This window comes from Cyprinodon tularosa, unplaced genomic scaffold, assembly GCF_016077235.1.
Source record: "Cyprinodon tularosa strain WSP-4 unplaced genomic scaffold, ASM1607723v1 ctg730, whole genome shotgun sequence".
NCBI lineage: Eukaryota > Metazoa > Chordata > Actinopteri > Cyprinodontiformes > Cyprinodontidae > Cyprinodon > Cyprinodon tularosa.
The window spans coordinates 273,131-299,928 of record NW_024039486.1 but is presented as its reverse complement, the minus strand read 5'-3'; the positions used below and the strand labels follow the sequence as shown (position 1 = coordinate 299,928).

General features: G+C 39.9%; 1 protein-coding gene across 1 annotated transcript; it reads left to right on the top strand.

Annotated features, from left to right (window-relative positions):
• hcn5 (hyperpolarization activated cyclic nucleotide-gated potassium channel 5) lies at positions 1–25,348 on the top strand. Its single transcript, XM_038269594.1, has 10 exons — positions 1–349; positions 2,512–2,698; positions 3,211–3,315; positions 3,396–3,533; positions 6,344–6,505; positions 8,446–8,539; positions 8,633–8,760; positions 17,828–17,974; positions 18,604–18,841; positions 22,267–25,348. The coding sequence occupies exons 1-10, from the start codon at positions 165–167 to the stop codon at positions 22,437–22,439; spliced, it is 1,557 nt and encodes a 518-aa protein (XP_038125522.1). The 5' UTR covers positions 1–164; the 3' UTR covers positions 22,440–25,348.
• The last annotated feature ends 1,450 nt before the right edge of the window (positions 25,349–26,798 follow it).

Sequence of the window (26,798 nt, the reverse complement as noted above, 5' to 3'; positions counted from 1 at the left end):
ACTTAGGTTGGGAGGCTGGATGTAAAAATACCTTGTGACTGAGGAGGGAGGTTGGAACTGCTGCTGGAGTCAGACTTACTTACCCTGAGAAGAAGAGGAAGGAGCAGCTGTGGTGGTGGGATGGCCTGTGCTTTCAGCTGATCGGAGGGAACTGAGGTTTGTCCATGGAGAAATCCAAGGGTCCCACCACTGGATTTACAAAAGCCACCTGTGGATGGAGAGCCCTGCTTCTCCCGCAGCTGAACAGACAGTCCCTGTACGTGTACGGCAGCGAGGTGGCCGTGGAGAAGGAGTGCAAGCGTCAGCTGGAGAGCGGAGTCTTTGTCATTCACCCCTTCAGCCCCATGAGGTATTTCATACATCAGTCCTCCACTTTGCATCACCTTCTTTCTTCAGTTTTTTCATGTATGCATTTGAAGCTTTTTTCCAGGACTTCAATTACAACAATAGGAAGAAGAGGAGAATGTTAAACTGACACATTTTGATGCAATAGTATTTTTGCATTTTAGTCAATGAGGTAAAAAATATTAATGTGCAAATTAGGAAAAAACTTGAAATAGGCATGAGGATATGACGCAGTTCGCAAGCTGAATTTAAAATTTAAAGTTCTTTTAATACCATACTGGAGAAATGGCTGGAACCACAACTGAATGTGATTCAGAGATGCCCCTCCCCTACCTGTTGCTGAGCACAGCTGGCTGAAAGAGAGCCTGAAAGAGAACACTTTCCTCACTTAAAAGAGAGAAACACATCTGTGTAGGAAGGTTTTCTGATATCAAAAACAAGAACATGGCTTGATGCATTTTGCAAGTGATGACGTTATTTAAAAAAAAAAAAAAAGAAACTTAGTTAATCTCATGCAAAAATGTCAAAATCCAAACATAATGGGTTCAGTTGCTTCAGCTTCTCAAAAAAAAAAAGGATTTAAATTTTTTCTCCACAGAAATCCATGGTTACTTTCAAGAAAAAACTAACAGAACTTAATTTTGTTAAAGCATATTTATCATTTAATAAATGGTTGAAGCATATGATCGTTATATCAAATAACAATTAAAAGATTTTCCCAAGTACTTCTACTGTATGTAAATTTCTAGATAATTTGCTGCTGTAACAATAACCATTACCACACGACCTACATTTATATATGTAGAAAATATAAAATACTTTACAACTGCCAAACACAAAAACCATACACAAAAGACTCCAACAACCCAAGAGAATGACGGATGGATATTTGATTAGCATCTGGCTTTAAATACATTTAGAAGGAAGAACCTCCATGCTAAACATTGGCGCTTCAAGTACAGATGCAACAGAACTGACAGGGCCTCCTGAATTGCCTCTGGTTTAATCCTGCCTTGTGGTTACTTTACAACAAACAAGCAGAGAAATAAAAACACACAATGGTACTTTTATTTTTGGAACATTTATATTCAATGTCATGAAGGTGTTTTTCTCATCTCCAAATCTTTGCTGATAAACCTTTCTGCAAGAAGTAAAACAAAACCTTTAATTAAAGTTAATTTGGTCACTAATAGATATATATATTTTTTTATCATTGCTGCAACATTAGTTTCAAATGTTACAATCCCTGTTCTTTTTTTTTATTATGTTGGAGCAAACATGACCAAATCCAAACACTATGGGTTCAGCTGCTTCAGTTTCTCAAAACCAGATAGTATTTCTATCCTTCTGCACAGAAACCATGGTAACCTAAAAATATTAACTTAATTTTGCTACAGCACTTTAGATCATGTTAAATAAATTTAAAGTAAATGTATGCCTGGACAAACAATCAATTAGTAAACCATGCCCCTGCCTCAATTGTATCCGACTATGATCCTTAATTTCTCACAGCTCGTTTTAAAATGGAAAGACAACAGAACATGGTATTCAATTGGTTTATACATGTACGCTTCTTATATTTTAATACAAGTTAGGAAATTTCCACAGGAAAACGATACTCAAATCAACTAGAGCATATCTTTAATGATATGTAAAGCAGGTGCTAAAAAAATTGGTATAAGAGAAAAAAAACAATCGCCAATGTTGACTGTAAGTGAAATGCAGCTAATTTTCAAGTGTAATGGCCAATGGATCTCTACATTTCTGCATTGCATTTATGATATAAGAGTAATATAAGGGTATCATTTTTTGTAGGTTGGTGTGGGAAAATGAAAAAAACAGAAAAAGTATCTTGTTATTTTCTTAGATATGAAGGTTTTTATTTGTCTGGAAAAAGAGCAAAAACACAGAAAGACCAACAAAACTTTAGAGATCAGAGAGCAGAGTAATTGGAGCCAGGCAATTTAAGCCTAGCTGAAGGGATGTGCAGTTACAGTATCAGGGTGTTTAGTGTGCATAATGCGGCTTGTCTTACCAACTGCAGTAGGAATGTCCAAACTGAGTTTACCCATAGTTTTAAGGCTAAAAACTATTTATGAACAAGATCTGAAACTCAAATATCAAAAATGTTTTTGTTATATTTATTATTATCTGTTCCCCCTATAGGAGTTACTACATCATGGTGATGATGGCCATCACCTTTCTGAACCTGATTGGGATTCCCATGGAGATAGCGTTCCTGGATGGTGACAGTGGCCTGGCCTGGGAGAGTTTCAACGTGTTCTCAGACACGTTGTTCCTGCTGGACGTGGTTCTGAACTTTCGGATGGGCATCATAACGGAGGACGCTGAGGTGAGAGTGGCCAGGCTGCTTTTTCAGACACAATCTGGCAGAAGATAATCCCCTCACCGACGAGCTCATGCAATCCATTCCCGTCCTATCCGTAATCCACACAATACACGAAAGGGTAGATTAACCTCCCGCTGAGCTCCATCCACGATACGGGCAACATTTGCACCTGCTGTGTGGTTTTATAACGAGAATTATGATGTCGCTGTAAATGAAAATATGATGTTTCCAATTAGGTATCATTCAATCGATATCCTGTTTGCTTTTCTATTGAATTAAAGAGTTCCTGCTAATTAAAGATTATCCAGCTGTGATGTTTTCAATACAAACATCTGGCTTTGCCAGATTATACTTTAAGCCCATTTCTGTGAAATTCAGATATTTGTGTCCTGTAATGTAATGTATATGAGTTAAATCCAGCATTACACATATTTTTAAAGTCCTTACTAAATATTAGAGCAGATGGTGTGTCTGTCAGCATGTAGTCTGGATACTCAATCTGTTCTGTCTTTCAGGAAGCTATTCTGGATATCAAAAGAATCCGGGTTAGTTACCTGAGGACATGGTTCATACCTGATGTCATAGCGGCCTTCCCGATCGGATACATTCTGCTGTTTGCGGTAAAAAGAGGCACTTTTTTTCTTATCTGAGCAGGGATGTATATAAGAGCAGTAGTCACTCATTACAGATGCTTTTTTAGGACTTACATTACCACAATGACGACAACCCATCCAAGGCCAACAAGATGATGAGGATACTGATGTTTGTGCGAATCCTGAGCTTGATCCGGCTGGCTCGAGTGTCCAGATTGGTCAGGTTCTTCAACGAAGTTGAGAAAGTGAGTTCCAAGATGTTTCTTCTTTTTCCCATTCAGATTATCTGAATTTCATCACCAGTAGTGGGTTAGCCTCTACGCAACCATCGGTTATTAACGCTTATGTTTTCATGAGACAAGAACTGCTTGTAATTATAGTTTAAGAAATGTTTTAATGTTTAAATTTAAATGTCAGGAAAATAATACAATATATATATACACACACACACATATATATGTATATATATTGAAGAACTGTGTTGATTATAGAGAGATTCAGTCCAGGGTTTGCTGGTCTACCTATTACCGTACTACCTATTTTAAACTAAAAAAAAATCAAAGGCCCAATATTTTTAAATAATTGTTAAAAAGCTTTTTAAGTCATTTCCAATTTCAAGATCTGAGAATTTTTGCATCATTAGCGAGGGTTTCCAATCATGTGTTGCTGTTTTTTTTTACGGTCTACATTGTGTTTACACAGCATGAGTGATTGTAACCTCCTTCAGGAACAACATTTCCGATGGATTTGCTTTCTATGACAATGCACATGCCGCCCCTTGTGACATGGCACCCTGGGTGGTGTGCTTTGTTGGGAATATGAGCAGAAGCTGCTGTTTTGCCTGAAAGAGGACACATTCAAGTCTGACTAGACTTCTGCTCTTTGTTTTTGGAGCAAAGTTATCTACACACTGAGCTCATTTCTTTTGTTTGTCAGTTTCTCCTGTCATTATTGCAGTGTTTTCTCAGGACACCTACATTCCCCGCATCCTGGAGCATTTCTCCTGCCTTTTGCTTTAGTCTTTTCATTTTGCTGAGCATCTTATTTGTGAGGCGGCTTTTTGCGGATCACACATAAATTTAGAGAAATAACAGACGGATACAAGCCGGAGTACCCAGAGTTAACACACAGATGTACAAGGAGAATATGACAATTCCACACAGAGATTGGTAGTAACTAGCTAGCTTTACTCAGTTACAGTTACCTAAATTACTTTTGACAAAAATATACTTTTAGGGTTATATTTAAATACATATAGTTACATACTTTTTTTTTGCATAATACCTTTAAAAATACCACATTACCACATGCCATCATTAGTAACTTCCCTAAATCCCAAACAAGCTTGTTGTTTGTTTTGTTTGTGCTGCAGTTAAAGATACTCTAAAATATTTATTTCAGAATGTGTGTATTTTTTATAGACAAGCGTACTTTGATATCTGACAAACCCACCATGACATTTGGAGGCCAAGCTCATAGAAAGTAAATAATGTCATTGGAGGAGCTTGTGTGGAAAAGGAAATTGGTTTGAAAAAGTCTAAATGAGAGGGTAAAGCACAAAGAAAAAGCTATTTCAAAAAGGATTTGAAAATACAAATGGTAATGGAATAAGTTAAACCTTTTTTATGTGTGATTAGCAAAGGTATGATCTTAAGTCTTTACCTCTCCATTTAAAGAAACAATTTGAAAGTACACTTTCAATTTGCAGTTTCTAACAGTGGATTATTTAAAAAATGTACAGTTCATCTGTAATAATTCTTTTCTAAATATACAATTAGCAAGTGCTTTTCAAATAGGATTTCAAATTGCATGATTTAATCTTAAATTTGAAATGGCTGTTTTTCTTTTTCAGTGACTCTCTGGGTCCTCCATAGTCAATAAACTAAATATTGAACAGGTTTTATATTTTAGAGTAAACTACTGTAAAGGTAGATTATGGACATGGAAACCTTTTAGTGCAGATATCTGCCTCAGTTATCAGGGTGATGTCTAGGGGCCACTTTTTTTTATGTGTGTTTGTGTTACAAGTTTTTCAACATGATGAGGGATCATCATTTATTTATGTGTAAATCAAGTTTTTTGGATAATCCGACTAAAGTATTGGTCTGTTTGCAGCGTAGGTGATCATTTGACTGCTCCTGTTTCTAAGGCTGTCTGTTTTTTTTTTATGTTACTGTTATTTGATCTAACTGGTGGTCACAGAAATGGAGCCAAAAGTCAGAAAAACCCAAAATAATGTAAAATTCTGTAAAATGGAGTTCAAGTTTAAGCCTTTTTCTTTCTTTCTTTGAAATTCTTTTTAATGTTAAATAGGTTTGAATTTATGTTTCACATTTTATTTGTACATTTATTTCAGATGTTTTATGTTTTTTTTTTTTCAAATTTCTCTTTTTCAGATTAAGTCTTAAAACTTTCATTTAAACTTACCTTTGACCTTGAAGTATAGAGAATGTAATCTATGAAAGGGAATTTGAAAAGTATATAAATGCAATAAAGAGAAATATGAAATCTGTTTTAAAAAATTGCGAAATTAAAAAAAGAAATCAAATACAATCGGATAAAACATCCACTCTCAAAACATTTTCAAAGTTTCTTTTCTGGATACAAATATTTCCTTTCCTTAGAGCAGGGGAAACCAATTAAAAATCAGCGGGGTCCGAATAAAGAAAATCATCAATCAGTAAAGGTCCGGAGACATTTTTAATTATAATCTGTTACTTTAACACTGAAATAAAAAGCAGGTTTAATTTTTAAATAAAAAAATAGAACATTTTTCCATTTTAAAATCTAAATTGTTTTTGAAGGACCGTGGTCTGCTAATATATGACCTCTGCCTTAGAGCAATAATGGAACAAAATTCACTCACTGTATGCTTGTTGTTGCCATGTTGATTCTTGGCTAAAAATGCACAAAAAAACAAAATTTACATAGCCAATAAGATCCTTTTAGCCTGACGCTTTAACGAAAAAGGCTAACCTTAACATACATGATGTTATAATTCCAGAATCTGTCTGTTTCATTTATGCCTTTGCTCTGTGTCATGTCACTCTTTCAGGTGTCAAATGCAAACCTGGAGGTGGTTCGCCTTTTCTTCCGCATCCTGTCCCTCTTCATGATGATTTTTTTGCTGTGTCATTGGAACGGCTGCATCCAGTACTTCGTCCCCATGTTGGAGGAGTTTCCCACCGACTGCTGGGTTCGCAAGGAAAACCTGATGGTAAAGGTTGCATAGCAGTGGAGAGTATAATGATAATAATACATTTTATTTAACAGCGCCTTTCTAGAAATACAGAAACATAAAAACAATTATGGGGAGGGACAAGAGCAATGTATTAACAAACAAATGAGCTGGAACAGATGGGTTTTGAGTCTGGTTTTGAATAAGGAGAGAGAGTCAATACTGCAGAGGTCAAGAGGGAGAGAGTTTCAGAGCTGGGGGGCAGAGCGGCTGAAGGCTCTGCTCCCCATGGTGACAAGTCGAGCTGGGGGTACAGTGAGGTGGATGGAGGATCTAAGGGAGCAGGAGGAGGTGGTGATGTGAAGGAGGTCTCACAGATATGGGGGAGCAAGGTTATGGATGGCTTTGAAAGTATAAAGAAGGATTTTAAATTGTATTCTAAATTGAACTGGGAACCAACTATATTAAAAAAAAAATAGAAGCACAGTCAAACTTGTATGTCTCAGATGTGAAACACAATGCAAATACTTATTGTGGATTAACAGATCTATCTTCAAGCATCACACGACAACCATCAGACTTCTATAATGCGGTTTTTGGCTTTGGTTATTAACACGGACGCGACAGTGACTGCTGCTACGTAACGTCCAGCAGGGTTGCCAGGTGTCACTGACTCATGTTTTCCAGCCCAAAAAATTTTCATAAACGCCTGGATATACGAAATCTCACCCAATCTGAACCGAAGTCTATTGATCTCCTAGGCCATAAATCTAAAGAAAAACATTTTTTACCCATAGACGGCCATCCTAAACTGCCAGATTGGGAAACATCCGAACCTGGCAACAAAGCACGTAAGATTGGAAACGTTAGCCTTTAGATGCAAAACCCTATCATGCACCGCAACATATTTTTGCGAAATATTCGAACATAGATTTGGCAAATATAAGAGGAACATCATAGTTTGGTTTAAAGAAAGCATTTTGGTTTTATTATAATTTAGTTTGCTGCAAGGACCATATGTCAACCGTCACAAGGATGTGCATGACAAGGAAGGGTTATAGATACTGCATGCATCATCTAGGTAGTTAACCTTTTATTACTTCTTGAGCTCCTTGAGTAATTTACTGTTACAGGTAGTAGGAGCTTCGGCCACAGATTAAGTGTTGGGGCCGGTATCACAATGAAATTAGGACTGGCCCACCAGGCAAATGCCCGATATCACAGATTACCAGTCCGAGCCTGATTACAATAATCAAGACGGGAGGTGATGAGGCTGTAGATAAGGACAGAGGCAGTGCGCGTTTTAAGGGAGGAACGGAGGTGGTTAATGTTGGGAAGGTGGAGGTATGCAGACAGGGTGATGTCATTTATGTGTGACTGAAAGGAGAGGGAGGAGTCGAGGATGACACCCAGACTCTTGATCTGAGGGGAGGTGGAGACCAAGGAGTTGTTAATGGGTAGTGAAAACTTACTGATTTTGAATAGGGTGGATTTGGTGGTGACAAGGAGGATTTCGGTTTTATCACTGTTTAGTTTAAGGAAGTTTGAGGTGAACCGTTCTTTAATCTCAAGTAAGCAATTAGTAAGGGACAATGGGGGAGTGAGGAAGTGGGTATACTGTATAAGTAAAGCTGGGTGTCATCCTCGTAATAGTGAAAATTAATGTTGAATTTGTGAAAAATACTGTCAAGGGGAAGGAGGTAGTTGATGAAGAGGAGGGGGCCAGACTGTAGAGGAGGACTGATACGTTCAACTAAAGAGATAAACTTTTGGATTCTATATCCTTAGTGGCTTAAGTTACACTTCACCTCAATTACTTTTTGGTTACAGATTTCTTTTTTTGAGGCTCAAAAAATGCTTAAAGAAGCTAAAAGATAAATAATTGATATAAAAAACCTTGAAAAGTCATTACTGATTAATAATTAAAAAGTTTGTCTTGCGCCACTGTGGAGTAAACAATGTGATCGGATTTCTTCCAGAATGCCACGGTCATCGTTAAATACTCTTGGGGAGTTTTCCGAGCTCTTTCCCAGATGATTGCTCTCTCTTATGGATCCATGGATGCTCCAACAAGTGAGGATTAACCTTCTCCTCTTTTTTACATGTTTTTTCCCTTTGAATGCAGAAGAATACAGAAGATTTTTCCCTTGTTGTTTTACTCTGCAGATTACATAGAGATGTGGATTGTGATGGTCAGCATGGTGTCCGGTTGTATGATGTATACCATCCTTGTAGCCAACGCTACCACCATGATCGCAAACCTCGACCCAGCAGCCAAGGAATACAAAAGCAAGGTGTTGAAAACATGTCCTATATCTTTAGTGCGTTCGTTTGATGTGTACAAGGTTCATTTCTTTTAAAGGTTTAATTTCTATTTGAGGTTACTGATCATTGTATTTCTGTGCACATCCTGGGAGACATGGGGGTTGGTGTGTGCTACTGCTGCAGACAGAGTTTGCCACATCCTTAAAGGTGTAACTATAGGAGAAATAGAGGAGAAAACTTAAACTCAGGGCCACTGTTTTCTCAGTAGCAGTCATGCAGGCCTTAGGTAATTGATTATCTGTAATTTTTGCTTAATATCAATTATTTTGTTTTAAACAAATGGAATAGATTCACTTAATACTTTCAGATGGTTTTCCCTTTTTGTATTATTCTGAGAAAATTCCCTTAAAAAATTAAAGATCCGGGTTCAGAACAGAAATGAAACAGAAGATCCTGGTCAACCTCTTAAAAACAGAAATATTAATAACTAAGGGTGACCCAAATATGCAGAACACCACTAGACGGACACAGGAATAAAAGTTTAACAAGTTTATTTTGTAACAAGCACACTGATTGACTGGTTCTGGCTCGGGCCTGGAGACTGGTTCACCGGAGTCTGCGTGAGAGACAGTTCAGTTAGCGTAGCACTCTGAAGCTTGCTTTCTTGATTGTTACTGATTGTACCTTGAGGGTTCTTGTAGGAAACTTTGAGAGGGTCACTGTAGGATCTGGAGAGGAGTTAATCAGCAGAGTCCGCTAGCTGCTTCAGCGTCTTACTTCTAGTTCTGAGCAGACCTTGGCCTTGGGTTTTCCAGCTCTTAGCTCTGAGCTGCATGGGAGTTCACTGAGGTTCTTCAGGTTTGGCTCTGAGGGTCGGCTCGGCAGGTTAGCTCTTCCTGAGCTCCACAGAGGAGAAACTGGTTTCCTGGAAGACAGAGACAAGGGTTAGAATCCAGGCTGGATTCAAAGTCACAGAGATTTCACTGAGAGTCAAGGCTTAGGCGCTGACCAACTGGATTGACACTGCGGCGTTGAGGCAAGGTCTGAAGACAGCTTATATAGTGGATCCTCTGATGATCTGATGGGCTGCAGCTGTGCAGGAGGCTCACTCAGAAGGATCCACGGCGGACTCTGCTGGAGAAAGGGTGGAACTTCTCCAGCTCCCAACAGTACCCCCCCCTCAACGACCGCCCCTTGGCGGTCCGGAAGAGGTCGAAGGGCAGGAACTCTCGTACTCCTCGATAAGGGCAGGATCGAGGATGTACGAGCCCGGAACCCACTGGCGATCCTCCGGTCCGTAGCCCTCCCAGTCGACGAGGTACTGCCAGCCGCGACCTCGTCGACGGGAGTCCACGATGCGTCGAACGGTGAAGGCGGGATGACCATTGACCTCCAGGGCGGGTGGTGGGGAGTCGGAAGGTGGGTACAGAGAACTCGAGATGACAGGCTTAACTTGAGAAACATGGAAGGTTGGGTGAATCTGGAGAGACTGAGGCAGTTGGAGACGGACGGCAGAAGGACTGATGACTCGAGAGATCTTGTAGGGACCTATAAACCTAGGCAAAAGTTTTCGAGACATCCCCTTGAGGGGAATGTCTCGAGTGGACAGCCATACCTCCTGGCCTTCAGAGTACTCGGGGGCGGGACGTCTCCTGGAGTCTGCGAAGCGTTTGTTGGACTCAGAAGATCGGTTGAGGATTGTGATGGTCTCTCTCCAGATCCTCTGACAGCGTCTGATGTGATGATTAACTGACTGGACCGAGATCTCACTTTCGTCTGCAGGAAAAAGTGGAGGTTATAACCCAGACTGACCTGAAATGGAGATTGTCCTGTAGAAGCTGATTTGAGGGAGTTGTGTGCGTATTCAATCAATTCAATTCAATTCAATTCAGTTTATTTATATAGCGCCAAATTCACAACACATGTCATCTCAAGGCACTTTACAGTTCAACCAGATCATACAGTCAAATTGATACAAAGTTTTCTATCTAAGGAAAACCAGTTGATTGCATCGACTCATTGACTCAAATACAATCCCCCACACTAAGCATGCTTGTAGCGACAGTGGAGAGGAAAAACTCCCTTTTAACAGGAAGAAACCTCCAGCAGAACCAGGCTCAGTGTGAGCGGCCATCTGCCGAGGCCGACTGGGGTTCAAGGAGACAGAAGCAGAGATACAAAAAGCAGCTGTAAAAGGCGGCCCCGTCCAGGAAACACGCAGCCAGGCAGACGAGCTCCAAGGCAGCTCCCATGCCAGAGGACGAAGAGAGCACATCCACTCAGTCACGGTCAGAGAAACAGGACCACACTGGAAAACAGGCCGATCTCCAACATCTATAAACAAGGGTGTTGATAGAAGCAGCACAGCTGATGTTTCTTTCCAGGATGACGTCACAGCCAAACAGGAACAGACGAGGCAAAGCTACTCTGAGGAAAAGCAGAGAGAGCAGAAGGTTAGAGATTGAACTAACAGATTCTGCAGAATAGGAGAACAGAGAGAGAATGAAGCAGAATGATGAAATGGGGGTCCCTATGTCCTCCAAAAGTCTAAGCCTATAGCAGCATAACTATAGAGATAGCTCAGGATAACCTGAGCCACCCTAACTATAAGCTTTATCAAAAAGGAAAGTTTTAAGCCTAGCCTTAAAAGTAGACAGGGTGTCTGCCTCACGGACTAAAACTGGTAGTTGGTTCCACAGGAGAGGAGCCTGATAACTAAAAGATCTGCCTCCCATTCTACTTTTAGAAATTCTAGGAACCATTAGTAAACCTGCAGATTGAGAGCGAAGTGCTCTGTTAGGAACATAAGGAACAATCAGATCTCTGATATAAGATGGAGCTTGGCCATTTAAGGCTTTATATGTGAGAAGGAGGATTTTAAATTCTATTCTTGATTTAACAGGAAGCCAATGAAGAGAAGCCAGGATAGGCGAGATATGATCTCTCTTTTTAATTTTCATTAGAACTCTGGCTGCAGCATTTTGGATCAGCTGAAGGCTTTTAACTACAGTTTGTGGACTTCCTGATAGTAAAGAATTACAATAGTCCAGCCTTGAAGTAACAAATGCATGGACTAGTTTCTCAGCATCACCTCTGGACAGGATATTTCTAATTTTTGTAATGTTCCTCAGATGAAAGAAGGAAATTCTAGAAACCTCTTTGATGTGGGATTTAAATGACAGGTCCTGATCAAAAATAACACCAAGATTTTTTACTTTATTATCTGAAATCAGTTTAATCCCATCCAAATGAAGTGACTGGCTAATCAGTTTCTTTTTCAGAGACTCTGGTCCAAAGACTATAACTTCTGTTTTGTCTGCATTCAGGAGCAGAAAGTTAAGAGTCATCCAGGTTTTTATGTCTTCAAGACATGCCTGTAATCTATGTAATGGGTTAGCTTCATCTGGATTTATAGACAGATATAGCTGGGTATCATCAGCATAACAGTGGAAATTAATCCCATGCTGTCTAATAATTCTACCAATTGGGAGCATGTATAAAGTAAAGAGAATTGGTCCTAGCACTAGCGATCCACGTAAGATACTGGCTCCAGTCGACTGGGTTGTTGGATGTGAGGCAACGAAGGGTTGATTCTAGCTGCTGGTTCATCCTCTCTGTTTGTCCATTGGATTGAGGATGGTAACCAGATGTCAGAGAGGGTTTACAGCCAAGTGCAGAGCAAAATGCCTTCCAAACCTGAGATATGAACTGGGGGATGCCATGTAAGCGGAAGACGTGTTTAACAAGGAGCTGGGCTGTTTGGAAGGCCGAGGGAAGTTTCCTAAGGGGAATGAGATGGCAGGCCTTCGAAAAACGGTCAACAATAGTGAGGATAGTTGACATACCTCGAGAAACGGGGAGGCCGGTGACGAAGTCAATCGCTATATGAGACCATGGGCGCGAGGGAACCGGAAGTGGCTGTAGCAGGCCTGAAGGAGGTTGATGTGAGGCTTTATTTCGGGCACATGTAGAGCAAGCCAACACATACTCTTTGACATCTCTATGGAGGGTTGGCCACCAGAAGCGTCTTGAGATCAGGGCGACGGTTCTACTGACTCCCGGATGGGCAGAAAACTTGGAAGCATGCATCCATTGGATGAGACGGGACCTGACAGAAGATGGCACATAGGTTCGGTTAGCTGGACCGTTACCTGGATCGGGCTCTGTAGCCAGGGCGGAGTTGATTAAATCAGTGATCTCCCAGTTAACCACTCCTACAGTGCAGGAAGCCGGAAGGACTGGTTCAGGTGTCTCAGGATGATCGACGGAGTAAAGACGAGAGAGAGAATCTGGTTTGACATTCTTGGATCCGGGTCTGTAGAATATAATGAGGTTAAACCGTGAGAAAAAGATGGACCACCTGGATTGACGGGGATTGGCTTGCTTGGTTGACTGGATGTAAGCCAGGTTCTTATGATCTGTCCATACAAGAACCGGGTTCTCAGCTCCCTCCAGCCAATGTCTTCATTCCTCCAGCGCCAATTTGATGGCCAACAGCTCACGGTCTCCCTATTCGTAGTTCTACTCTGCGGAAGAAAGTCTGCGGGAGAAAAAAGCGCATGGATGGATCTTTTGATCCGTGTCAAGTCTCTGGGAAAGGACCGCTCCAACTCCAGAATCTGAAGCGTCCACCTCGAGGATAAACTGTTTAGCAGGGTCAGGCTGTATTAACACTGGAGCTCTGGAAAATAAAGATTTCAATTTTTCAAATGCAGATTGTGCCTCGGGAGTCCACTGAAAAGTGCGTTTGACAGAAGTCAGAGAAGTTAAGGGAAGGGCAGTCTGGCTGTAGTTCCTGATGAACCGACGATAAAAGTTTGCAAAACCCAGGAATCTCTGTAGCTGTTTTCGGTTTTCAGGAACTGGCCATTCTAACACCGCCTTTATCTTGTCCTCAGATGGTTTTACCTGGCCGCCCTCGAGCACAAACCCCAAAAAGGTGACTGAAGACTGATGAAATTCGCACTTCTCTGCTTTAACGAACAGCTTGTTCTCCAGTAGTCTCTGTAACACAAGGCGGACATGTCTTTTATGTTCAGAAAGGTTCCTTGAGTAAATGAGTATGTCGTCAATATAAACGAACACAAACACATTTAAAAAGTCTCTGAGGACATCGTTCACGAGGGCTTGGAAACAGGCTGGGGCGTTAGTTAAACCAAAAGGCATAACTAAATATTCAAATTGACCCAAGGGAGTTTTAAAGGCAGTTTTCCATTCATCACCATCTCGAATCCTAAGAAGATGATAAGCATTCCTTAAGTCCAGTTTTGTGAAAACTGTAGCCCCTTGGACAGGTTCGAATGCTGAGGCGAGAAGAGGAAGTGGGTACTTATTCTTTATTGTGATTTGGTTCAAACCTCGGTAATCAATCAAGGTCTCAGGGAACCGTCTTTCTTACCCACAAAGAAGAACCCGGCGCCCAATGGAGAGGAAGATGGGCGGATTATTCCAGCAGCTAAGGATTCATTTATGTACTTCTCCATGGTCTCTCGTTCGGGTTTGGAGATGTTGTACAACCTGCTGCTAGGTAGTGGAGCTCCAGGTAGTAGCTCAATGGCGCAGTCATATGGTCTATGAGGAGGTAGGGACGTAGCACTGACCTTACTGAAGACAGGAGCCAGGTCATGGTACTCGGGAGGAACGGAAGAAAGGTCAGGAGAGTCCATCTCCCCCCCACCACTAGGAGACCCCACCGAGGGGGCAGCCGAATGGAGGCATGTCTCATGGCATGTAGTAGACCATGATTCCAGGTGACGATCAGTCCAATTTATGTGTGGGTTATGCTTCTCCAACCATTCGAAGCCAAGCACCAAGGGAGAGCATGCGGAAGGAAAAACAAAAAATGTTATTGTCTCTCGGTGGTTACCTGAAAGAAGTAGCTCGAGGGGTTGAGTTTGATGGGTAACTTGGTGGAGCCTTTTCCCGTCAATGGCAGAAACACTGAGAGATTGAGTCAAAGGAATTGTTTCAATCTGAAGCTGTTGAACGAGGTTCGAATCAATTAAATTTCGTTCACAGCCTGAATCGATGAATGCAGAAAAGGAGAGACTTTGGTTAGCACAAAACAATGTGGCTGGAAGCAACAGTCGAGGAGATTTCTTAGTGTTAATTTGGCCCGCCAGACTCCTCAGATCCTCTGGCGGGCCCTGGCTTTTGATTTAGCCGGGCAGGAAGCGATGAAGTGTCCACTCTCACCACAGTAGAGGCATAATTTACTCAGAAAACGTCTTTGTCTTTCCTCAGGAGTGAGCCTGGTGTGTCCCACCTGCATGGGTTCGACATCCCTTTCACCAGAATGAGAGGCCTGAATCGGCAGAGGGAGAGACTGGGCCTTAGGTCTTTGTATGGGCAACTGCTCTGTGGGGGAAGAACAAACAGTTACGTTATGAGAGGCAGAGGAAAGTGTCCCCTGATTTCTTGGTTTAGAACTGTTTCTGGCACGGATTCTATTATCCAGTCTGATTGTCAGACGAATTAGTTCCTCGAGGGTGGCAGGTTCGTCGAGAGTTGCGAGCTCATCCTTAATGTGCTCATTTAATGCCATGAAATAGGCTCCTTTCAAAGCGTTTTGGTTCCATCCGGAAGCTGCCGCTTTAACCCGAAAGTTGATTGAAAATTCTGTCACAGAAGAATTACCCTGCTTTAAATTAAAAAGGGCTCGAGAGTCAATAGTTTGATCAGTTTCTTGATTGAAAACTTGGGTAAATTCGGAGATGAAATCAGGGTAATAGCAATTAAGGCTATCGTCGGTGGCAAATCTTGCCTGAGCCCACTCCAAGGCTCTTCCTGTTAACTGAGAAAGGATGAAGGTTATCTTTTTATAATCCGTAGAAAAGCTGCCAGGAGAGTTCTGAAATATCAAACGACACTGAAATAAAAATCCTTTGCAATCTTTCATGTTACCCGAAAATCTCTCTGGAAGACTTGGGCGGAACTCGGATGATGTCACTACCGGTGACCTCGGAGGAGGAACTGGACCCGGAAATGGTTGCGGTGCCGCATTAGCGCCGTTCATGTAGTTAGCACAGCTCTGAAGCATATGATTATGAGTTTCAACCAAGCGATATAACTCACGGAGCGTTTGGGTTTGTCCTTGAATTTGGGCATCCTGCTCCTCCAGGCGTCGAGTGAGGTGATCTGCTGGGCCTTGAAGACAGCTTATATAGTGGATCCTCTGATGATCTGATGGGCTGCAGCTGTGCAGGAGGCTCACTCAGAGGGATCCACGGCGGACTCTGCTGGAGAAAGGGTGGAACTTCTCCAGCTCCCAACAAATTTATTTTATTTATCTAGAGTGGTAAGAATTTACAGGCGCGCTGGAAGCTGTTTCAAGTGAGGGGGGCTGATGGCTGGGTTGGAAAACACGTGACGTCATTATGTTGAGGGCTGTGGCTGACGTTTTTAACATAATATTGTAGGCCTACATTTGTCGCCAAAAACTGCCATTTAAAATGCATCGGAACAAAGCATGAACATTTTAAACTTTATATCTTCTCTTTTAATCATTCAAAATTGATCGTCTGCCTGGCTGTGTGTTTCCTTGACGAGGCCGCCTTTTACAGCTGCTTTTTGTGTCTCTGCTTCCGTCTCCTTGAACCCCAGTCGGTCTCGGCAGATGGCCGCTCACACTGAACCTGGTTCTGCTGGAGGTTTCTTCCTGTTAAAAGGGAGTTTTTCCTCTCCACTGTCGCTACAAGCATGCTTAGTGTGAGGGATTGTATTTGAGTCAATGAGTCAATGCAATCAACTGGTTTTCCTTAGATAGAAAACTTTGTATCAATTTGACTGTATGATCTGGTTGAACTGTAAAGTGCCTTGAGATGACATGTGTTGTGAATTTGGCGCTATATTAATAAACTGAATTGAATTGAATTGAAAACAAACAACAGCTCGCAATCAACAGGAACAGGAATAATTGAATGAAACATGGCCTAAACATAGCCTAAACTGACCATTGAACGTCTTGAAAGTCCATTTGACTATGGATATGGGGAATGATTTCACATCTGAAACAAAAAACACACACACAAAAAAAATAATAATTTCATATTTTATCACTTAATAGCTTAATACAGACATAATATTTACTGATATGCAGCCTTATTCTAGCGTATAGGGGAATTAAAACCATTTCTCACCTCGAAATAGTCAGAAATACGTTTCTGCTGCCTATTGCTAGCCATGCCTAAACGAATGTGAGGTGGCGGAAGCTTCGGGGGGAGTAGCCTATTTTTTTTATAAAATATTAAAATAATGAATCATTAGTTTATATCTTATACACAGCCCATCATTTTAATCCCATATCAAACACAGTCTTTTAAAAAATAAATACATAAATAATTTCATGTTTTTAAGTACAATATTATGTTACTCCACAGCCCCCCGCCATGGGGGGGCTGATGCTATGACGAGGGAGGCTGCAGCCCCCGCAGCACCCCCCTTCCCGTGCCACTGAGAATTTATACAGCTAAATTTCATTGGAACCATGGTCTAAAATGGAGAAACCATTCTGGATTAAATATTTATTCTACTTGCTTTTAATTGATTTTGAAATGAAAATGAGTTTATTTTTCTTAAGACCCAGTGAAAACACTGAAAAAATGTCTTAATTTAAGTTTATTTATTTAAACTGTTTGAATCTCCTCTGAAGATTCAGCGTGGGCAACTCAAAGCAAAGCTTGTTCAACATAGTCATTCAGGGGAAGGATACAAAAAGTTGTCTCAAAGATTTAAGCTGTCAGTTTCCACTGTGAAGAACATCATAAGGAAATGGAAGACCACAGGGACAGTTTTTGTTAAGTCCAGAAGTGGGAGGCCAAGAAAAATATCAGAGAGGCAGAGAAGAAGAATGGTGAGAATGGTCATGGACAACCCACAGACCACACACTACCCGGTATAATGATCCCACTATAAAAAAATAAATAAAAAAGCTGTCATATGTGGACGTACTTTATATACTGTATATATCCCATGCACCTTTATCAACCTTCTTCTTCTCTTTTTGACTATTTGAGCTGATTTAACGAGTACATTTTCCACTGTGAGACCAATAAAGTCAATCAATCAATCAATCAATAATGCTGGGACTTTCCACAGATGAGTCGCTTGGAGCATTACATGGCCTTCATGAAGCTGCCGCCAGAGCTGCATCTTCGTATCACCAACTACTACCAGGCACGCTATGGAGGGAAGTGGTTCGATGAGAAATACATCATGGACACAATATCCTCATCACTTAAAGAGGTGAACCTTATTAATCTGTTCCAATCTCTGAGCTGCAGATACTTTTACTAAGCTGTTATAACTAAAACTCTTTTTCAAACTGGGAAGACATTTGGAGAAGAATAAGAAAATAAATATGCAAAAAAAATGTGAAAAAAAAAAATAATTATGGAAGATAATAGTAAGAGATAATCAGCAATTATAAATCATGGCTTGTAAAAATCCATCCATCTTTTTTCCGTCACGCTTATCCCTGCTGGGGTCGCGAGGGGTGCTGGTGACTATCTCCAGCTGTCTAAGGTCCAGAGGCGGGGTACACCCTAGGTCACCAGTCCATTGCAGGGCAACACAGAGACAAACAGGAAAAACAACCATTCACGCACACACTCACACCTAAACCAACTAACCTAACAGTCATGTGACTGTGGGAGGAAGGCGGAGTACCTGGAGAGAACGCACACATGCACAGGGAGAACATGCAAACTCCATGCAGAAAGACCCCGGGCCGGGAATCCAACCTGGAACCTTCTTGCTGCAAAAATATTTATTTTATCTAAGAACTATTTCGGTGTCTAGACAATTTTTCTCATGTATCCTTAAATTCGTAATTGAAAATAAATCCCAACATGAGGCATATCTTGATTTTCCAGCAAATCCTGATGGTGATGTGCAGCCAGCTGCTGAAGAAAGTGCCAATGTTTCAGAACAGAGACGAAAACTTCATCAACGATGTCCTCCTAAAACTACATTATGAGGTTTTCCAGGAGGGAGACGTCATCGTTCGACAGCACGTCCCCGGCGATCGCATGTTCTTCATCGATCACGGAGAGCTCCTGATGGAGACTGAGTCCTATGAGAGGGAGCTCTGTGATGGAGACTTTTTTGGAGGTGGGTTTAATATTTTTTACATCTGAGGTTAAATTGTGAGAAATGTTATGGTCCTAAAATCGTTAATTACTTCTTCTGGTAAACAATATTATAGTTTTGTTTTGTCGCCGTCACGATTCATTAATTTGTTTCTAAAGCCTTTTTTGGAACATTGCTGATGATCATGTTCTGAGCTCAATTCCTTTGTTTTCAACTGCATGATAGGCGGCAGATTTTTGGGAAACTTAAAGTTAAGTAACTAAAAGTTATAGTTTGTTTCTCCAAATTTCCACTGTTTTAAAGAGATACTGAAGTCTTAAACCTGCTTTACAATCAGTCATGAAACAACAGTTTTTAATTATTATTAATCTGACATTTTTGTCCTTCATGCAGTTGGTTGGTGTTGACTAACTTTTAATCAAAAGCACTCATGATGCTAATATAATTTTTTCACTGTTTCATTTGCATAAAGTGTGATTTCACCTAATTGACTTGCAGACAACTAGTCAAATCCAATAGAATAAGATAACTGGCAATTAAAATACATGCGTTGATAAATGTATGTCTTAAATGATAAGTGACATGTTTCATCTGTGAGAATACAGGTTTAAAAGTTAAGAATACAGGTTGCAAAGCTACAACTAGCAATGACAAGTAGAAATTTGAGAACCCAGATAAATCTGTTACACTCCTTACAGTCTGGTGGCAGTAGAACGTCTGAAAGGCAGAAGAAGAGGAAGATGAAGACAAAAACGAATAAATCAATAAAAAATGATGGGTAAAGGCTGCATCCTCAAAGGACCCGGTCTACCTTCACTGGATCTTTTCAGGTCCGTGAAAATAAGGAGACCGGAGGAGTTTTGGCTGTGAATTCGAACAGGTCTAGACTTCCCTGGCTTTTACCGCCATATGCTGTGTTGCCTAGCAACCGGGAGAGTTGACGCAAAAAGCAGGAAAAGAATGAATACTAACTTTTCACTGCTCTGTTTATTTATTTTTTCTTTTTTTATTGTAAAGTGAACAAAGAATTCACTTATGAGAAAACAGAGTGGGATAAAGGTGACAATCACTGGGAACATGCACCAATAAAAGACAATGTAATGATATAAAAGGGGTAGGCTAGAAAGATATAAGTATATCCAAACAATGTATAGAAAATATATAAAATCTCTTATATTGTCATGTCTGGGCTCAGGTGTCTAACCCACATGCAGAACACCACAAGGAAACAGGGAAAGTTTTAACAGTTTATTTTGGATGCTGTACAAAGATATTTGGTTCAGAGTTATAGTCAGTAAACACAGGAGAAACTGGAATGAGGCTACAGGCCCGAGGACTGGTCACACACGGAGATCTGCAGAGTCGGATAGTTATGTTAGCCAGATGGACAGGGATTTGGAGTTTGACGGAGAGGCTGGATTCTGTACCTGGTTCTGAGTTTTCGGACTGACTTGGTTGAGAGGGGGAACCGAGTTGGTCTGGAGTCTGATCTGTGGTCAGATGGCTTGGCAGCGTCAGTTCTCTACTTCAGACTCGAGGGGCACAGAGCTTCTTCCTAGAAGCCTCTGGATCGCAGGTTCAGTTGAAGGTTCTTCAGGTCTGATACTGAGAGCAGGCAGGCAGGCTGGTTTCAGAGGGACTCTTCCAGAGATCCAGGTCTGGGTCTGAATGTTTCTAGAAGAAGGAGAAGACAGAAAACTGATTAGAGTCACATCAGGTTTTCTGGGGGACAGAGAATCAGGCAGGCTGGTTGGCTCAGGTTTGCTAACCATAACTACGCAACACTCTGGCACTGAAGAGAGGTTCTGACGCTGCTTAAATGCTGCTCCTCCTGATGAGCTGATCAGCCGCAGGTGTGGCGGTGGCTTCAGCTCCGGGAGATCCAGGGCGCCATCTGCTGGAGGAAGGTGGGCAAAACTCCAGATCCCAACATATATTCAATAAGAAAAAGCATATTGTGCAAAATAGCAATAAAAACTAAAAATCATATCAGATTTATAATCCCCACACTGCAGATGTATTAGAATCTGCCCTTAAATTACAGCCAAACCCATTTAGACAGTAACAGATAAAAACATTTCGATAAATCAAACATTACCACCACATTCCTTACTCAATAACCATTTAAAAAACAAATTTCATTAGTTTCAGACAAACTATTCACATACTTGTATTAGAAGTAACTGCACTTCCAATATTCACCACTGTTTGAAGCCAAGTACCTTTTTCCTCTGAGCACGGAGCAGCCGGCTGGCTTGGTATCGCAATGAATCACGGGATTTCCAAGGCTACGTAGGATACACCGGACCTGTCCATCGAAACGGGCATAAAGAAGGATGCATTTGTCTTGTTATCTGAACAGACCTTGGTGCCCCGTTATGATGTAATCGGCCTACAAATCTGGCCCCTTAATTTGAACTCATTATATTGCAAAGATATAACATTTGATCTTTTATTTTTTTTTTCTCTTCCACTTGTTCTGTTTAAAATCAGCTGGTAATCAACTATCTGGTGCATTATCGCCACCTAGTGCTAAGGAGTTTAACAGCTTCACCTGGGTTTGTAGATCTGTACTTTGAAATTTGCGATCAATAGTTAAATGTAAATTTGTGATTTTAGAAAGTTGTAACTTTTTATTTATTTATTTATTTGTTTGTATTTACGACACTAGTGGCTCGTTTTTTTGACAGTAGGCTGAGAAGAAAGGGGGTATGAGAGGGGGGAGAGACATGCGGCAAAAGACCACAGGTCGGATTCAAACCCGGGTCGCCTACGTCGAGGACTAAGGCCTCTATACATGGGTTGTGCGCTCTAACCACTGCACCACCTGCACGCCCTAAAGTTGTAACTTTTATTTGTATACTTTTAAACTTATATTCTTGCATATGAAACATGATATCACATTATTTGGTGTCATTTTTTCCATAATTATTAACGTACATTTGCAAACTTATAAACTTACACATACGTCATTATTGAGGGTTATATCTTACCCCATAAAACCTTACATTATATTTAACGAGCCACAGTGACTTATGTTTCTACGATTCTCTGCTGTACACCAATAAAAACATTCAATTACAATAAAAATATACTAAATTAATGATATACGCATCATAGCAGGGTGGTTTTCAATTGGATGTAAATTAAATTTCTGTCTCCTCTTAACCTTTAAATTTTGTTATTTCCTATACGGCTACTGTTTGCTCAGTTAAGGGGGTCGAAGCTTTGACAAACTGATGACTTATAGAGACTTCCCTTCACTTTAAATCATTTGCTCAATCCAGTGGCTTTTGGCTTGGCTCTGTCTCAGTTCGTTGGGCATCAGAACATTTAGATCTAACATTGCAGCAACGTCTGTTCATTTAATTTCAGATTAACTGTCAGAGCTCATCCCCGTCATTAAGGTCTGCTCCCTGATTAACCGCTTCCTTCTGTGTCTGCAGAGACATGCGTGCTGACCAAAGGCAAGCATCTGGCCACAGTCAAGGCGCTGACTGACTGCCAGTGCTTCTCTTTGTCCTGTGACGACTTTCAGGAGACGCTCGGGGGCTTCCCAGACATCAAGAAGGACTTAGAAAAAATTATCCTCCTCAACTCTGAGGGTGGAGTTGTGTAAGACCAAAGAGCAGAACTATTTCTGTAAAGGACCGAATCTAATCCTATGCACTTCCAGGGCATTTGGTTGGCTATGGGGCGGCCATTTAAGAGTTTTGCACAGTGATAAAGTTGAGCACCTTTAAAATGGTGAGACGGATTTTTCAGCTCTAAAACCTACTGATCTGCAGACTGAAGAAAACAAAGACCTCAACATTTCAGGGGAATTTGGGTTTTCTGCCTTTTATTTGTTGAATTATTACAGTTAGTCGCAAAAATAACAACACAAAATGGAAACCTCTTCGCTCTGGTTACTGTCTGATTGGAGCTCAATCTGCTTAAACGTAGTTTAATCATTATTTATTCACCTAAATAAGTATTTATTTCATGCTTCTAGGAACCATAGACGTGTCACTTGGGTGTTTCACAGAAGATACCGTATAGTTCAGAGGGTTATATACATTCACCGTGGGTTTGATTTTAATATTAAAATTGGGCTTTTAATCATATGATCAAGACTTTATCTTAGTATTGAATTTTACTGCCTCTAATACCCAATTTAAATGTAGTTAAGATCACAAAGAGCAGCAGCATTGTTATGAAGAGAGAATGAGAAAAAGAGTCTGAAATAGGTTTTAACCGTAATCAGTATCGTCATAGGAATTTGGACCACATCCACATTTTTAATAATCTACTTCTGATCAACATTTAGATAAAAATTTAGGCAAAAATAGGGGTTTTATCAAGACAATGATCCCAAACAGTCATTCAAATTTGTTCTGAAGGCGAAAATAAAGTGAAAATCTGTTTTTTTAAATAGCCTATAGCTAAGATATTTTTAGAGTTGTGTTTAAAAGTCAGGTTACCAACCATTTTAAATAAAACGCATTAATCTAAGCTCGTAATATTAAATCTGCGTGGCTCAGTAAGACATAGCTTCAAATCTAAAGAGGTTCACCTATTTCCAGGGGCGGATATAGAAAATTTTCAGGGGGGCACAAAATGTCTAAGCAGAGCAGCAATACTGGAACTCTCCATCGAAATATTTCAGAAATCTCTTCCATGTAAAAAGAAGAGAATCAAAAATTCATTTAAAAAAAACACTTGAAAAAGTTAATTTGGTAATTTTCTCTTCTAAGAAACATACACAATCTTTTGATAAAGACTAACCGAGAAAAACACATTTTCCACTAAATAAATAATTACAGAAGTCAGAAAATGAATTAAATTACCAAATAGGACTGATTTTAGCCATCGAGTTCAGGAGATTTTAAGGCAATGATTGTTGTGCTGAGGAGTAAAATGTCTCATTAAGGAAAAAATATATATCTCTTTACTGGAATTTATACAGAAAATAAATTCAAAGCAGGTGATCCGTTTAGATAGACTGGATTCCATGATTCGGTGCCTTTCTGTTCTCCTTCATCTGTGTCCTATATATTTTCATCTTTCTCTCTCTTTGTCTCCAACATCTTCTCATCTTCACCTTTATGCTAACATTTATTTTCCTAATTTCCACTCTCCATCTGTCCCACAATGAGTGACCTCTCCTGTGACCCTCCTGGTCTTTTTATCATCCTTCTTTCCTGTAATCTCACAGACATTTCTCACTTCTCATCCCTCCCTACTTTTTACCAAAGAAACTAGAAAAGTTCCGCGTTTAAATCTGCAGAAAAATTATCACAGCAAGAAGCCTAAAGCAATATGAAGCCAGAAATTATTTATCAATGGTGTTAAAAACCATACTATTTAAAAATCCTGTCATCATGGCAGCTGATTTATTTTATTTATATATGAAATAGATATAATAGTATATGATATATATATATGAAATATTATGGTAAAAGAATGTTTGATTTAAGGGCAGCTTTTGGACAAAACAAACCATTTCAAATATTTTTAAACATAATTAATAAAAAGCCAACACATGTTGGCTCTGATATAAAAATAGGAAGGCAGTGGCACCCTTTAGCCCCCTGTAGATTTGCTCCTGCCTAATTTTAGTTTTTTAAATCCATTGAAACTATATGTTGCATTATCATTCCACCCTGAAAAAGAGAAGTCCAGATAGTTCATCAAATGCCCAACATTAATATGACTTTCCTGCAGGGTTTTGATGTATAATAATGCCTGTCGCTGCGCACACAAATTCACTCTTTGGGTTTTGTTTGTTTTTTGATTGTGTGAGGCTGGGTTATTTGGGGTTTCTTTTGTGCTGCATTATTTATTTATTTTTCTAAATACGTTTAAGCTGTTGTAAAACATAAACCCTGTAAAGTCAATTCTCTAGCTTATTATAGGCACCAAACGGTAAGTGAGAACAAAAATATGGAGGAATCAATGGTCTCCCCACATGAGACTGGAACTGACATGTTCAAGGTGAAGCAAAAGCAGCAAACAATAACTGCTTTGTATATTTGCCTCCCCCACCTACTGTAGAAGCAGTGCTGCAGAGACCTTCACACCAAAGGCCAGTTTATAGTCCACAATTAATCTAAAAAGCTTGGTTACTTTTTGGCCTGAGGGAAAAACCAACATAGGAGTTGGAAGAACTTTCTCTTATCTCTTTTTAGGACACTTTAGAGCTCAGAGTGGAAGCTCTGTGTATTCAAATTAAATAAATTCAGGTTATTTATATAACACAATTTTATTGAATGAATTCCATCTAATCATACAGACAGATGTACTACATCCATTGTTTCCATGAATACTGAATGAACACCATCTTTAAAGAAAAAAAAAAGGTGTGGATCGTATTTAAACGAAGCTCATATAATATTAATGTTATATGTCCATTTATTCTCTTTCAATATAGTCTATAAATCTGCTTTTGATTCATTTTTCTCCTTTTTTGACAATAGTGGCCTTAACATTACAGACAAAAAGTAATACAATAGAACTGCACTTGAAAAACAATCTAGAAATAAGTACAATTTTCTTATATTCAGTGTATTTACCCTTAATTTAAGTAGGTAAATGACATGATTTGCCAACTTAATGAGTATTTTTACTCTTAAAATAAGAGAATTAGGTAAAATGCACTTGAAATAAGACAATGGAATTGTGTTTTCTTATTTTAAATGTAAATTGCCTTGTCACATTGGCAAATTGTCTCTTTTACCTCTTCAATTCAAGAACAAATACACTTATTTTAAGAAACAAAAGTACTTATCTAGATTTTTTTTTCAGTGTTGGCTTATTTATGTGATATTTTGGCTGATTCTTGTAGTTTTAGATCTGCTTTCCTCGCGAAATTATCTGTATTTACCTCAAATTTGTGTCAAAGACGGAGACCTATGTAAAGTTAATTACCATAAGTGCACAGAGTATAAGAGTCAGGACGCCCCTGAGGGATGTTTTACTTCAAAAGAATAGATTGCTTCAGATTTGTAAATATTCCTTTATTTTATGTAAACCATATTTTTTCTGAAATAAAGAGCAAAACAATAAAACTACCTGTGCTCTAAATGAAGTCGGAGTACGATCCTTTAACTCTGTATCTTCTCATGCTTATCCATGACACATGACTTTGCACAAGTTTTCATAACTTGCAGCTCCTCTCCACATTTTGCCTTGTTCCAGCAACAAAGTTTGCTTTTGGTTAGATTTTGAGAGAATAAATATGGTTCATAGCTTTCCATACTTTCTTATTCCATGTTTACAGGTTTTTCTTTCCAGCCTATATTTAGATCCATCTATCTTCTCATCAACTGACTGACTTCTCTGTCTCGTTTCACAATCGGAATGACAACCTCAGGCTGACTTTTCAGTTTTCCATCATGCAAAGCATTTTGGGGGCAGGTTTTAAAGTTCATTTTAGGTTCCCTTTACATCCCTGCTCGCTCTCAGGACCCAAAGTCCTTCATACCTCTGCTCTAGTACAGCTGATTCAAATCACTATATTATCTCCTCAGCATGCCATTAAAAAAAGCCTGATTATCCCTAACTCATTTACATCAGGACGGCACCAAAAGGGGAAAAGCAGGTAAAGCATTTAGGACAGAGGACAGTGATGATGGCTGCTTCTCTGAATAATAAACTCTTTGATTGTTCTCTCAGTTTATCTGGAGGGTCATGCATTTGTAACTTTGCAGTTAAGTTTTCAGCATTTTAAGCAGCACTCCTATTATTGCAACCTAATGCTTTTTTAACCCGCCTCATAACTTTCTCCAGCCCAAAGGGGAGTAAAACCTTTTGCAAGAGGTTGAAAAGTGGATGTGCTGTATCTTCTTCCAAAATAAGCGTTTAAAGGTATAATGGAGGATGTTCTTTTTCCGGGTGGATCATCAAAATAAGTGGTTCTCCTAATTGTCCATCACTCTGGTGATACATTTCGGTAAGGCCGTCCTACTTGATTGTCCCTATTTTCACTTACCCGTGG

Excerpts from the sequence above, each read along its gene's own strand:
- hcn5 (XM_038269594.1), top strand. The coding sequence starts at position 165 with ATGGAGAAATCCAAGGGTCCCACCACTGGATTTACAAAAGCCACCTGT. Across the intron at positions 6,506-8,445 it reads TTCGCAAGGAAAACCTGATG|AATGCCACGGTCATCGTTAA; the intron begins GTAAAGGTTGCA and ends GATTTCTTCCAG. Across the intron at positions 8,761-17,827 it reads CCAAGGAATACAAAAGCAAG|ATGAGTCGCTTGGAGCATTA; the intron begins GTGTTGAAAACA and ends GACTTTCCACAG.